We start from the raw sequence: 14,420 nt of genomic DNA, 5'->3' as shown, positions 1-14,420 counted from the left end.
GATGCAGAAGAACGAGCAGTGGGCCAGGTCAGAAGGAAGACTAAATCCACAGTTTATGTCTGGTTTTTATAGTCAAGCCCTTGTGATTCAGCAGAAGCCTTGGGGAGAAGTATACACCAGCATTTATGCAAGAAATTCTATTGTTAATAGGAAGAAACGACTCTTAAGAAAAAGTCAGACTAAGAGTCCTGTTTTGAGTCAGAGAACATGATTATTTTCTTACCTGACATCTTAAATTTAGAGCAAGTAGGATGGATAACAAGAAAACAAGTGTGCTGTTATCCAAAGCTGGCCCGAGTCAGCTTTTGGTTAATGAGAGTTATGCCAGACTACCCAGAGGTCAGAGGCTCCTGTCCTAAGCATAAGGCAGGAAAATGGAAGTAAGGGGACTAATACTAAATATTACTATGAAGTCTCACAGCTGACTAAAGTGCTAAGTATGGATCTGTGTTCTCAGGGTGTGCAAGCTTATAATTTCATTTTATCTAAATCAAGTGTTGAGCTCACTCACCTCTCCAGAAAGTTAAAAACATTTCAAAATAAGCACAGGGCTGATTTGGAGGGTATTATTGTATTTTTAAAAATCTCAGTCTCCTGCCACGCATGCACATCCGTGTGTGTGTGTGTGTGTGTGTGTGTGTGTGTGTGTGTGTGTGTGTGTGTGTGTTGAGACAGAGTCTCACTGTATAGTTGAGGTTGGGCTCAAACTTCTGATGATCCTCACTCATCTTCCTAAGTGCTGGGGTTTCAGATGTTTGCCACCACATTTGGCTTTTTTTCTTGCCATGCAGAAACTTTTTTTTGTTTTGTTTTTTGGTTTTTGTTTTGTTTTGTTTTGTCTTTTTTTGCAAGGGATTAAACTTGGGACCTTGCGCTTGCTTGGCAGGCAGCGTCACCACTGAGCTAAATCCCCAGCCCTCACACTTGGCTTTGTAAAGAAAGAGTTTCACTACGTAGTCCAGAGTATCCTTGGAATTTGTGATCCTCCACCCTCAGTGTTGGTGTCATGGGATTACACAAATGCATCACAATGCCCAGACTTTTCGTCTGTTTTATTTGGGGGGTTTGTTGTATTTTGAGACAGGGTCTCGCTATATAATTCAGCCTGGTCTTCAACTCACAGCGATCCTCCTGCCTCAGCTTCCCAAGTGCTGGGATTATAGGCATGTGGCACCACACCCAGCTTATTCTGTTTTAGACTCTTTCTTGTATATAATTATTTCACTACCATTCCTTCAGTTTATAAAGTTTAAAATACAAGACAGTCTTATGACTAGGCCCATAGAATTATATGGTTTCTAAAATGAAATCATTGTTTATTTTGCAGTGCAAGGGATCGAAACCAGGGCTTCATGCATGCTAGGCAATGGCTCTCTCATTGAGCTACACCCATAGGCCCTGAAATCATTGTTTAAAAGGCAGTAATCAGCCAGGTGCGGTGACATAGGACTGTAGTCCCAGTACTCAGAGGCTGAGGCAAGGAGGATCGCCACGAGTTCAAGACCAGCCTATGCTATATAGTGAGTTCAAGGCCAACCTGAACTATATAGTTGGGACCCTGTCTCAAAAAAAAAAAAAAAAAAGACAAAAGGCAATAGTCATAAAAATAAGATCCCTGTTTGGGCAGAAATAGGCCTCAAATGTTTGAATTTATTATTAGTTGGTTCATATTTAGAAATTGCTATTTGTCATGTAAATATGTGGGTTTCCAGCTTAGAAAATTGGAAGATCTGGCTGCAGTCACCTGCAGCTAAATAAACAAGCTGTCCCTTTTTTTCTCTTTTTTTTTTTTTCCAAGCTGTCCCTTTTATAAATGACTTATGTTACCCAGTCTGCCTCCAGAACTACTACATTCCTTTATATATATTTTTGGCATTTAGGGCCCTCTGGTATTGATAAACCTGCATGTTTGTGTATGTAAAATACAAATTGTAACATACTTTTTTCATACATGCCATGTATACATTTAGGTTTTAGTAGCTATTTTCTGTGAATGCCCTATAGTTTAATCTGTGGCTTGTGTGCTTCACAATTTTATTAGTATAAATGACATTGCAGTCAGTGTCCCTTATGTGTGTCTTTATCATATACCAAGATAATTTCTTAGAACAAATTCCTAGAAACTGAATTGTTGACCCAGTGGGTAAATATAATTTTTTAAGTTTTAATATATATAAAATTGTACATGGGGCTGGGGATTTAGCTCAAGTGGTGCCATGCCTGCCTTGCAAGCACAAGGTCCTGAGTTCCATCCTTGGTACCAGAAAAAAAAATTGTACAAAACTTTGAAAGTGTAGTTTTTAATTATGATAAATACAGAAACTGACTTTGCCCCTAAACTTTGCCAATACCAGATATTTGCCATGCTGGCCATAGAAAATGATAGCCTGTTTCTATTAAGTAATAGTTGATTAATCCTTAGTAATAGTATGTTACATCCCCCTTTCTTATTTTGTTTGCCTTTCAGATTTGTGGTATGTCTATTTTCCCATGGTTAGCTTTTATTTTTAACTGGAAATCAAATCCAAGAGTACTTTACCACTGAGCTACATCTCCAGCATCTTTTTTTTTTTTTTTCATACCAGGGATCGAACTTGGGACCTTGCACTTGCGAGGCAGGCGCTGGAACCATTGAGCTAAATCCCCGGCCCATCTCCAGCATCTTTAAGACAGGTTCTCACTAAGTTGGCTAGGCAGGGCTTGTGATCATCCTGCCTCAGCCTCCCAAAAGAACTGGGATTATAGGCATGTGATACCACATCAGCTTCAGGGAAATTTTTTTTCTTTTTTTTTTTTCTTTTTTTATTCTTTTTTTTTGGTACTGGGGATTGAACTCAGGACCTTGCGCTTTCGAGGCAGGCACAGTGCTAGTGAGCTACATCCCTGGCCCCACCAGGGAAATTTTTGTAAAAAGGGCCTCACTGTGTAGTTCAGGCTGGTCTTGAACTTGAGGTGATCCTCCAGTCTCAGCCTCCCAAGTACATGTGCTACCACATCCAACAGTATGATTTATCTTTATAAAAACTGAGACACACTTGAATAACAGTTTATGAAACAAAATTGATTCAGTGTGCTACTGTGCTCTTTGTTAACATGTGAAAGAAAAAGGCATGGGTTACCTGTCTTTTTTTCTGTCTAGAGTATCGAGATCGTTATGATTCAGACCGATATCGGGATGGGTATCGGGATGGCCCACGCCGGGATATGGATAGATATGGGGGCCGGGATCGCTATGATGACCGAGGCAGCAGAGACTATGATAGAGGTAATTACAACACATAATTCAAAGTACTTTTTTTCAAGAACTCCTTTTTTGCAGTTTTTCCTTCTCATGTGGTCATTTCAATTTGTTATACATTTGCAGGCTACGATTCCAGAATAGGCAGTGGCAGAAGAGCCTTTGGTAGTGGGTACCGTAGAGATGATGACTACAGAGGAGGAGGAGACCGCTATGAAGACCGCTATGACAGACGGGACGATCGGCCCTGGGGCTCCAGAGACGATTACTCCCGGGACGATTACAGGCGTGATGACAGAGGTACTCATTGTCTCTGGCTTACTTGATGTAGTCGACACAGGAAAAACTTAGGAAAAATTTGAACATTGGCAGAGGACAACTTAATGGAAATAAAGTCAAGTCTAGTCCTTTTCATGTTGAATGACTTTATACCTAAATTTTTTCAGATAAAATCTACCAAGTAAATAGAAAAGGAAAAATTTTTGTAAGACCTTTTATTTAGAGTGTGTTAAACCCATTTTTGAAGTGAAGAATTGAAATTCACATAAACAGTCCCATAGCAAGTAATCAGTGCTTTGAGGTTAATAATGAAGTATTGCTGATTTAGGTTCCATTGTACTACAGTAATTGATGTTTGTCAGTTCATGGTAAGAGTTTAGTATGTTTATTCTAATATGTCTGAGGGGCTGGGAATTTAGCTCAGTGGTTCCACTGCCTGCCTCGCAAGTGCAAGGACCCAAGTTTGATCCCCGGTACCAAAAAAAAAACCAAAAAATAAAATTATTTCTGTAATGGTAGAACTTAAAACATGCTGTTAAGTTTGAATATCAGAAATTATTAATGAGTAGCCACCATTTATGTTCTAACTTTAGTGATGCAATCAAGAAAAGTTAGGGTCTGGCCCAGAATTCTTTGTCTTGAATTATTTGACATCTTGTATTGGTCTTGAGCTTTGTGTCAGGGACTTTATATCTACAGTACTATCTTTTGTAATTCTCTGAGAAAGGAAGATAAAACTTCAACAACTAATTTTTTTTTTAAGTGTGGTAAAAAAATCCATCAGAGCTGTATGGAAATTCTACTGTATTAAAGACTTTCCTCCTCAAATAGAATAGAAATTTCAGTATTTCTGGTTTTCTAATACCTTTTTTTTTTTCTGGTATTAGGAATTGAACTCGGCCTTGCACTTGCCAGGCAAGTGCCGCACTGCAACGCAGTGTGCCACTGAGCTACATCCCTAGCCCTACCTTTTGTTCATTTTTCTTTTTCTTCTTCTTTTTTTTTTTTGGTACCAGAGATTGAACTCAGGACCCTGCACTTGGAAGGCAGGCACAGTGCCACTGAGCCCAATCCCTGGCTTTACCTTTCATTCTTTTTTTTTTTTTTACCTTTCATTCTTAAAAGCGTGACTTACCTATTTCTTCAGTAAAGACAACAACAGAAAAATTGGTTTATTGAGCATTTACTACTCTGTACAGGCAATAAGCTGAGTTCTTGTACAAATACTGTATAATATTAAAAATTTTATAATTGTTCATTCAGTCACTGCTGCTACCTTTGTTTGGGCCTTACGGCAGCTGCCTCCTAATGCTTTTCCTGCCCCCAGTTGTGTTGGTTTGTTTTTTGTTTTTTTTTTTGGTACCAGAGATTGAACTCAGGACCTTGCACTTGCCAGGCAGGCTTGGCACCACTGAGCTAAATCCCTGGCAAGTTGTCTTTCTGGAATAAGATCTAATGAAATTGTTCCCCACCTTTTAGACCTTCTTAGTGTCCCCTGTCCTAAAAGGTCTCCTTTTGCCTGTCACACACTGGGGTCTTCACTCTTTGTTTACAGTTTACTTCACCATCCTCTTCTATATCTACCCTTCTGCGTGTACACTCAACTCTCAGAACTGCTCAAGTGTTACTGCTTGGAAGCCTTCACACCTTCACTGAACACAGTCCTAGTCGTGTATCTTTCATATGAATAAATCTGTTTTGTACAACCTAGCTTAAGCAATCTTTACTGGACTGTCCCACCAAATTGGGCTTGTTTTTGTTGTTGCTGTTTTTTGAGATGTGGTCTCGCTGTGTAGTTTAGTTCAAGCTAGCCTTGAACTCAACTGTGTAGCCCAAGCTGGCCTCAAACTTATGGCGAGTCTCCTGCCTCAGCCTTCTAAGTGCTGGGATTACAAGCATGCTCCACTATGCCTGTTGAGACTAGATTCTTGAGCAAAATAATTTTGTTCAGTAATTTATCATAGTTGAAAATTTTTTCCCAAGTAAAAGTAATTGTGATAAAATGATTAATTTACCACTTAAGTGATTATCATTTTTAGTCTTTCTCGACAGTCTGGTTCTGTACTGTGGTTGTGGTAGAAAAGGAAGGAATAACGGAGCTTGATTATTTAAGCTACCCATTTTCTAAGAATCTCCTCTACCTTCTCTGGTGGATCGGATAACCTGAATCCCATGTAGCATTTCCTAAGCACCATGTCTGGAAATAATCAGGCTTTCACCCATCAGCTTCTGATGATTTAGAAAACTATTACTTAGAGTTTCATTTAACTTAGGTCCCCCCCAAAGACCCAAACTGAACCTAAAGCCTCGGAGTACTCCTAAGGAAGATGATTCCTCTGCTAGCACCTCCCAGTCCAGTCGAGCAGCTTCTATCTTTGGAGGGGCAAAGCCTGTTGACACAGCGGCTAGAGAAAGAGAAGTGGAGGAACGGCTACAGAAGGAGCAGGAGAAATTGCAGCGTCAGCTGGATGAGCCAAAACTAGAACGACGGCCTCGGGAGAGGTAAGGTTATTTCATCTGTGGATTGTCTATCTGCAGTTTCAGTGTGTTTAGTGGGGGCATTTGGGAGCTTTGTGTGAGACAGTTTCACACAACAGAATTTTATCTCTGACTTGCAATTTTCAAAAGGCCTACTGTGCTATATCTGTCACCACTATAATTAATACAAAAGTGAGCAAATTAGGGTCTGTGCATGTTTTTGTTAATAAAATTCAGCCCTTCAAGAAGAATTTGCTAGCTCTTAGCTGTAGTATAGAGAAAAGGACCCTACTGTGGTGAGATGAATGGAATCAAACTTGTTGCATCGGTTATTTAACAAAATTAATTTAAAACTACATTTATTTCTTTTCATATTACTGGGGTAAAATAGAAAACGTTTTATGTTATATGTAGGCTAAGAAATTATTTTGTACTTGTTTACCTGTGTATATGCTCATTGTATTATCTAAGTGTTAGTTCAGTGTAGAAGTGTGATAAAATATTCATGTGATGGTTTTTAGGGGATCATCATCATACTGAAGTATCCTTCATTGAGCAGAACACAATTTACTTATTGTTAAGTCTCTTTCTGTGCAGACACCCAAGCTGGCGAAGTGAAGAAACTCAGGAACGGGAAAGGTCAAGGACAGGAAGTGAATCATCACAGACTGGGACCTCAGCCCCATCTGGCAGAAGTAAGTCAGACCAGGGTGGGTATCATATTGCTGTTTTCTATAATAAGCAAAGAATTCAGAGACCTTACAGTATTTCTCAATTATAAACTCTTGAGTTAGTATGAATTGATCTGAGTTTTCAATCATTTATTCCAAAAGTGTCTGAGGAATGGGTACCCAAGTAGACTTAGATGATCTGTTTACTCCAGTAAAGAGTGTACTTGACTGTTAATTTTTTCCCTTCATTTTATGTCTTATTTATTCAGCGGTTAGAAGTAGGCCTGGAGTCTGAGCTATTCCCAGGGCAAGGCTTTTTTGATGTTGTAAATGACTAGAGCAGTGTTCTCAAGTGATGTTACTCTAGTCTGCATTGTTTCTCACTGATTACTGATTGCTTACAAGCACTTCTAGGGTTTTGAAAACCTTAATGTTTTCAGCTATAGTATCTCACTTAGGTTACTGTGATCCAGTGTTTTTTAAGAGCTCTTCCTCCCACCTTTAAATGATTGGTACTTGAACATTTCAAAATAGGAATCAAGAGCCAGGGATTTAGCTCAGTGGTTCCGCCGTCTGCCTTCCAAAGTCCCAAGTTCGATCCCCAGTACCGAGAGGGCAGGTCGGTTTCAAGGCCAGAGTGATTTGGAAATCCATCCAAGTGTTGCAGGAGTTTTCTAGAAATAATTCATACCAGAGTAGTCTCAGTAACAGGCTATAATGCCCCTTTTTGTAGTTGGGTTGATTTTAATGCCTACTTTTGTAGAGCTTCCACTTAAAATGTAGGGAGATTCTGGGCTGGGGATTTAGCTCAGTGGTTCCACCTCCTGCCTCACAAGCGCAAGGACTCGAGTTCGATCTCCGGTAGCAAAAAAAAAAAAATGTAGGAAGATTCTGATAGATAATAGGCTTCTCTTTTCTTTTTCTTTTTCTTCCTTTTTTATGGTACCGGGAATCAAACTCAGGCTTCTCATTTTAAGGAAACACTTACTGCCCTTTAAACTACACACACACCCCTGTATGTTTTTGTTATTGTGTAAGTGTGGTTGTATCACATGTGTGTTGAGCTGGGTTGAAATTGAACATGGTTACTGGAGTTTGGGGTTTCACCATAGGACTCTTCCCACATGCGTGCATACCATTTTCCAGGTAAGGACATTGGCAATATAGATAGGAAGGCTGTAATTCTAAAATAAGAATACTCATTCTTTTCTAGGACAAACCAGATAGTTATCCTTTAAGATATACACTCAACTTATTGTTTTTTGTATTTTTTTGTGTGCTAATGAAGCATTTTTCTCAAAATAACACGTGGAAAACACTGGGTTAGTGATAATTCATTCTGTTGGGAGCCAAAGTAGGGTCTCCATTTAAAAATAATGATAGGGCTTGGGGATTTAGCTCAGTAGTTTCGCTGTCTGCTGCGCAAGTGCAAGGACCCGAGTTCGAGCCCTGGTACCAAAAAATGAAAAATAAAATAATTATAATCCAGGCATGGTGGCACATGCCTGTAATCCCAGGATGAGGAAGGCTGAGGCAGGAGGATTGCTTTAAGTTCAAGGCTACATAGTAAATTTAACACCAGCCTGAACTAAGTAGGGAGACCTTGTCTCAAAAAACAACCAAACAAAAAATAAAAATAATGAGAGAGCCAGGCATGGTGGTGCACACCTATAATCCCAGCACTCAGGAGACTGGGCCAAGAGGATCACTGCAAGTTCAAGGCTGCCGTGGACTGCTTAGTGAGTTGTAACACCAGTCTGAACTAAATGGGGAGAGCCTGTCTGAAAACAAGAATTTTCCACTCCTTTATGATCTGATAGATTATCATGTTATAATGTCTTTGTTTTTTCCCCCTGATAATTTCACCTTCCCATTCTGACTTCACAGATGCCCGAAGGAGAGAGAGTGAGAAGTCTCTAGAAAATGAAACACTCAATAAGGAGGAAGACTGTCACTCTCCAACTTCTAAGCCTCCCAAACCTGATCAGCCTCTAAAGGTAATGCCAGCCCCTCCACCAAAGGAGAATGCATGGGTGAAGCGAAGTTCTAACCCTCCTGCTCGATCTCAGAGCTCAGACACAGAGCAGCAATCCCCTACAAGGTGAGTCGGCTTGGAACAGCAGCTTGTTAGCTCAGAAATATAGATCTCATGTTAGGATGGAAAGCGCCCTGTGGGATGTTGACTTTATACAGCGTGTTATTATAGTTACCTATATTCTTAGTTTACATTCAGTGCTATACTAGAGCTGGTTCATTTAGAGGCAGTCATCAGTTTTCTAGAATTTTGATAGCCAGTTGACATCACTGGTGGATTCAAATTGGCTATTGTGAGAGTATTTGTGCCACCAGAATCTGCAATAAGTCTTCTCTCCAGCATCCATTGGCAGTGGAGGTCACTTCATTTCTCTTAAGTCTCAGATCTCTAAGTCTTCTCTTATTTATAAAAGGATACTGCTATTTAACTTGCACAGTTATGGTGATTGTAAAAATATATGGCACTTGCAAGTGTACAAATTGCTGCTTTTATTACCGTCTTATATTTTAATATTCCAGAACATTAAATATGGGGTTTCGTGTTTGTTTTCTGTAATGCTTACTGCAATTGGTGAATGATTATAAGTTTCTTACCTGTTTTCTCTCTGAAACAACTGATGAATATTTTCTTTCTAGTGGTGGGGGGAAAGTAGTTCCAGCTCAGCCTTCTGAGGAAGGACTGGCAAGGAAAGGTAAGACCATGCTAAGGGAAGTAAGTTTTCATCTAGTTAGGAGGTCTAAATGAAAAGATAGGACCGGGGCCAGGGGTTTATCTCAGTGGTTCCGCCACCTGCCTTGTAAGCCCAAGGTCCCAAGTTTGATCCTCTGTACCAAAAACTAAAATAGTTAACTGGAATCTAAAATTTCTCTTTCCTGCAGTGCTGCAGTTGAACCCAGGACCTTGTCATGATGTAGGAAAGGGTTCTTCCCAACAATTAAGAAATCTAGTGGGCAGGGGATTTAGCTCAGTGCTGCCACATCTGCCTCATAAGCACAAGGTCCTGAGTTTGATCCCTGGTACTGCAAAAAAAAAAAAAAAATCTAATCAATCCTTATATCTTGCACCTGATTTTGTTTTGACCATGCTTTGATTATCTACCTTTTTCTGCCAGTAGAGGGCAGGAGTGGCCTCTTTGGAGAAAGTATGGAATTACTGCCCTATCCTAATAGAGCAAATTTGGAAGGAAATTAGCATGTTCTGTCAAAATTAGAAATGTCACCATCAGTATACCAAAGTTACTATCGAACATCATAGTCCTTATTTCCAGTCTGCTTTTTAAGATAACAATCCTCCAGGGGAACTTTTTATGGGACCTTTTTGGTTTAAGGGTGCTGTGTGATATAGAGGATATGGGAAGAGGGGCTTTGGAGGAAAGTTGCATTGGTGTGAGTCTTAATTTCTGTCAACATGTGTGGGCCCAGTATTGTTTAGCTTAAAGCAAATCTGAAACATAAAGATTGATCATTTTATTTGCCTTTGATTTCTTTTTGCATTTCTGCTCAAACAGATGAAAATAAAATAGATGGGATGAGTGTCCAAAAAGGCCAAACTGGGAACTCCAGCCGTGGTCCAGGAGATGGAGGGAACAAAGACCATTGGAAGGAGTCAGATAGGTATGTATGGATTCTTTATTTGTAAGTCTTTTAGCTAATGTTAGATGCATGGTTCTTTGTAATTACGAATTTTTTTGGTTCTCTAAGCACCACCAAATCTTTTACTGTAAGCAAACTGAAGTCAACCAATACAGAGAGTTATATTGGAGAATCTGGAAATAATGCAATGGCTGGAGAGCAGAGACTTTTGACTGGAGGGGATGTTCCTGTCCAGTGCCTCAAAAGTGCACCTGGGCCTGTGTAAATTGGAGGAGCCCTCCAGTGATGCAGTTTTACATTTTTAAATCTCCAGGAAAGATGGCAAAAAGGATCAAGACTCTAGATCTGCACCTGAGCCAAAGAAACCTGAGGAAAATCCATCCTCTGTGAGTGTTAAAGGCTTACTTACCCTCAACTTCTCTTGTTCACTTTTGCTCTTGGACTCCCCTTCACATTTGGGACTGCAGAGTGGCTGGAAATAAAGTGTAGATGTTTCTTCAAACCAGTGAAGGAAGTTTAGGTAGGGTTTTTTTCCCAATGCCACCTTTCTTCACTCTTACTCCTCCTGCAAGGTAAGAAGTACCATATGGCTGACCCTCTCCGTGGCTGCTCTGGAAGACGCTGTGAGCAAGCACATGGGCATAGTCTGAACTGTCGTCCCTCTTCTGCCAAAGTTTTGACATCCTTTGTTTTGGTTTTTTGAGGCAAGGTCTGGCTATGTAGTCCAGGCTGGCCTCAAACTCTGACCATTCCTCCCAGGTGCTGGGATCACAGGCGTGCACCACCACACCCAGCTATTTCATGATTTTTGACATGAGAATTCAGAGGCTTTATTATCTTGTCACTCTCATCTTTCATAGAAGTTCAGTTCTGCAAGCAAGTATGCTGCTCTCTCCGTGGATGGTGAAGATGAAAATGAAGGAGATTAGACCTCAACATCCTGTGTTTTCTCCTAGTCTTTCTCCACCCTGGGAACATTCGAGAGCAAATCAAACCTCTATCCAGACAAGGCAAAATAAAACTCACCATCTCCTGGAGACCTTTCTTAACTTTTTTTTAAAAAAATGAAATTCTTTTGCATGCTGCTGCAGCCTTTAAAGTATTGAAGTAACTGGATCGCCAGAACAGCCAGAGAGACAGAGACTACAGCTTTTTAATGGGAAAGTTGTGGTGTGTTCTTAGGATACCATGCAGTTGCCTGTGCCTAGGGGCCTCCATTTAGCAGAAATGGGAATGACAGTGATACGATGTCTGGAGTGGTTGGGCAGTAGGGGAGGGATAAGGAACAGTGAGATTTCTGCCTTTTCATTCTTATCCTATTGTGGCATATATGAATTCTCAAGCATTATCTGAATAAATTTTCTATCCTTGGAAAGGTAGAGTTAGCTTCTCAAATTGTTTATCTCCAGGAGGCTGCCAGCCCTGCCTTTTATTTTAATTCTGATCGTCGGGGCCAGCCTAGGGGAAATTTCTGTATTTTTTACCCCCCAGGGGGGTAGGTGGGAGTGTGTCTACAGGCCACTAAAGAATAGGACTGGTTGGGACCAAAATAATGGGGAAATCGTGCTTGGAAAGGAGGCTTTTGGGAGGTGATGGATTATTTTGCACCAGGTATAGGAGGAAATGATAAGACCTCTAGTAAACATGTGAATGGTTATTTCTTCGAGCAGGAAGCACTTAGGGGTCATGGGAATTCCTGGTCTTGTGTCCTGGTTTTGCCCTTTCTCTTACCCTTTCTGAAAGTTGAAATATATTCACATTTTTTTAAACCTTGAAGCTTTAACAAATTCAGACTCTTAGGGCCGGGTGTTGTGGCACACACCTGTAATCCCAGCACTCGGGAGGCAGAGGCAGGAGGATCTGCACGAGTTTGAGGCCAGCCTGGACTACATAGCAAATTTTGAGGCCAGTTTGGACTACATAGTGAGACCCTGTCTCAAAAAACCAAAAAATAATAATAATGCCAGTCTTAGCCATCTCTCATGTTCTTCATGCTACTCTCACCTCCCAAAGACTAGTCTCTAGATAAGTCACAGACGTGACCTCTTGAGCATTTTATATGTCAGCCACTGGATGCTGTGACATCATGAATCAATGCTTTTCACAAACAAATCAGCTCTTTGAGGTCTTGATTCTCATTCCTCCCCTCCATGCATGCTTGCTTCTGCTGCTCTGACCCCTTCTTTTGATCAGAAAACTCTTAGGTTGATCTTTGGTGATGGATTAGGGACAGTTACATTGGAAGCTTTTCTTGTGATCTTGACTGTGGGGTATGGGGTTTTTTGTTTCTTCCAAGTTTCCAGTGAAATCCCACACCAATGCTTGCTTGGGTTTATAATGTGGCCTAGACCAGTGTGGTTTTTTGCTTGGGGGAGGAAGTATGATTTTTAGCTTCCCTTGAAAGAAAAAATGATAAAAGATCTATTTAACAAGGCCCTGGTTTCTCTTGCAACACAATAGCTTCACTTTTATATGCACCTTTGTCTCGGGGGTCAGCCTGGTAGATGGGATCTGTTCCCACTGTAGGCAGCACTGGTGCTGCCCACAGGTATAGCTTGGTCTCTATTTACAAGTCCTTCTCCCATTGGTCCTAGGGTAGAGCCTCTCTGGTCTGCAGGGGGTGGGTGTATGAGAGCTGCAGCAGTGGGCATAATGAGCCATTTATCCAGTGGACTAAAGGTATACCCAGAGAATTACCCTTAAGTGGTGGGGCTGGCTAGTAGCTAGGCAGTGGGCTTTTAGACATACCCTGAGTTGAATGGGTTTGCTTTTTAAACCATTGGTTGTAGATAATGAAAAGGTACAGTTTGCCCTCGTGTCTGCTCTCCTTCCAAATAGTTGCATCAAAAAGGCTATTTTGTCCCACTCCCCTTCCTTGCCCCCACTAAACAGAAACAGGGATTGGTTTATGTCCCACTCCTGAATACATGTAAAATTTGTACAAAAAATATCTTCTATGAAAATGATTTGTAATCTGTAGACTTAACTACCTGGGAGATGTCTTGAGATGTAAAATCCCATCCTTTGGGTTGTGGGGTTTTTTGTTTTGTTTTCTCCAAATAAATCTGATGTTTAAAATTCATTTTAATGCTGGAATTCTTTTGACATACTCCACACTCCAGTGTGTTTTGTTTGACCCTCCAGTGACAGCACTGGGTATGATCTGTGCAAAATCAGAAGGCGGAGCTAAAGAAATTCAGTGCTTAGAAGGCCCAAGAACTAGGTGGGAATCATGGCAGCTCCCCCTCTAGCATATCTGGCATATGCTCATTTTAGTCACCTGCAGGAGCCTGGGGTCCTGTATGTGATGAGATGAGCACAACATTGGTGTGGTGCCTCAAGCCCCCATCCTGGCTTAGGAGCGCATGAGATCATGAACTCCACACTGCTGGCTGCAGTCTGGATGGCAGGCCACTCTGGGTTACCAGGACAGAGGCTTTGTGAATCATGCCCCAGGTTTAATAGGAATTTTCCAGACAGCTGCGGACAGACTGGTCATTGTTGCAAGGCAGGAAAGGGGCTAAGACTGGCAGAGAATCCTTTAGGTCACTGGGAGTGGAGGACAGATCCCTAGGATACCACAATTTGGGGACTTTGAGCCAAAGGGAGGGGGTTTTGTGAGAAGAGGTAGGAATAGTGACTGATGCTTTGCTAGCCAATTAAAGCAGCTCCTTTTCTAGTTTTTACCAAGTCCATTGATTTCCAGAATTGGCAGAGCTGAGTGATCAGAGGCTTAGTGAATTGGGATATGAGAAGCTTTCAGTGTTGCTGAGTGGGGAAAAAAGCTGCCTGTTGCCCAGGTGTCTGTAGTACCCACAAGGCAAAGCTTGCTTGGGGCAGCTACACCCCAGGAGCTGGTCTAGGGCTCAGTCACATCCTCCAGCTTTCCTTTCAAAGCCATTTATAGTGGAGGACAAATTGGGAAAGGCTTATTGAAAGCTTATGTTTGGTGCACAGAAAGGGCAAGCAGGAACAAATTTCCCTATTGTGTCCCAAGAGGGTGCTCTAAAATCGGGAAAAGTTAGGCTCTGGCATGGCTGAGGGCTCAGCAGTGACCACGTGTGGACCCTTTCTTTAGTCCAGCTGCAGGAAGGGTCTGGGGCGGTCAGCCTTCACTGCCAGCCTCC

At 41.3% G+C, this 14,420-nt stretch overlaps 1 protein-coding gene and 1 long non-coding RNA gene across 3 annotated transcripts in view; one reads left to right on the top strand and one right to left on the bottom strand.

Moving 5' to 3' along the window:
• Eif4b (eukaryotic translation initiation factor 4B) overlaps positions 1–13,375 on the top strand; it is a 31,475-nt gene extending 18,100 nt beyond the window's left edge. The window contains exons 7-15 of one of the 2 annotated variants that reach the window (XM_087209733.1): positions 3,140–3,265; positions 3,365–3,538; positions 5,791–6,019; positions 6,593–6,690; positions 8,554–8,767; positions 9,337–9,392; positions 10,209–10,314; positions 10,607–10,679; positions 11,154–13,375. In XM_087209733.1, coding sequence (XP_087065859.1) covers positions 3,140–3,265; positions 3,365–3,538; positions 5,791–6,019; positions 6,593–6,690; positions 8,554–8,767; positions 9,337–9,392; positions 10,209–10,314; positions 10,607–10,679; positions 11,154–11,222 — 1,145 coding nt within the window. In that variant the 3' untranslated portion in view covers positions 11,223–13,375. Of the gene's footprint in view, positions 1–3,139; positions 3,266–3,364; positions 3,539–5,790; positions 6,020–6,592; positions 6,706–8,553; positions 8,768–9,336; positions 9,393–10,208; positions 10,315–10,606; positions 10,680–11,153 lie in introns of both variants that reach the window. The other variant, XM_087209732.1, reaches the window with a different exon arrangement.
• LOC147828495 (uncharacterized) lies at positions 6,794–11,154 on the bottom strand. The gene is made up of 2 exons (XR_015450697.1): positions 10,703–11,154; positions 6,794–7,340 (listed from the first exon to the last, which is right to left on the bottom strand). It is a non-coding gene; the product is annotated as an uncharacterized LOC147828495 (long non-coding RNA).
• Positions 13,376–14,420: the final 1,045 nt, after the last annotated feature.

Source organism: Heterocephalus glaber, unplaced genomic scaffold (genome assembly GCF_053883595.1).
Source record: "Heterocephalus glaber isolate CG9 unplaced genomic scaffold, H.glaber_assembly_v1.0 deba00001060, whole genome shotgun sequence".
Lineage (NCBI taxonomy): Eukaryota > Metazoa > Chordata > Mammalia > Rodentia > Bathyergidae > Heterocephalus > Heterocephalus glaber.
The sequence above is the reverse complement of the archived record's forward strand: the minus strand, read 5'-3'. Positions and strand labels throughout refer to the sequence as shown.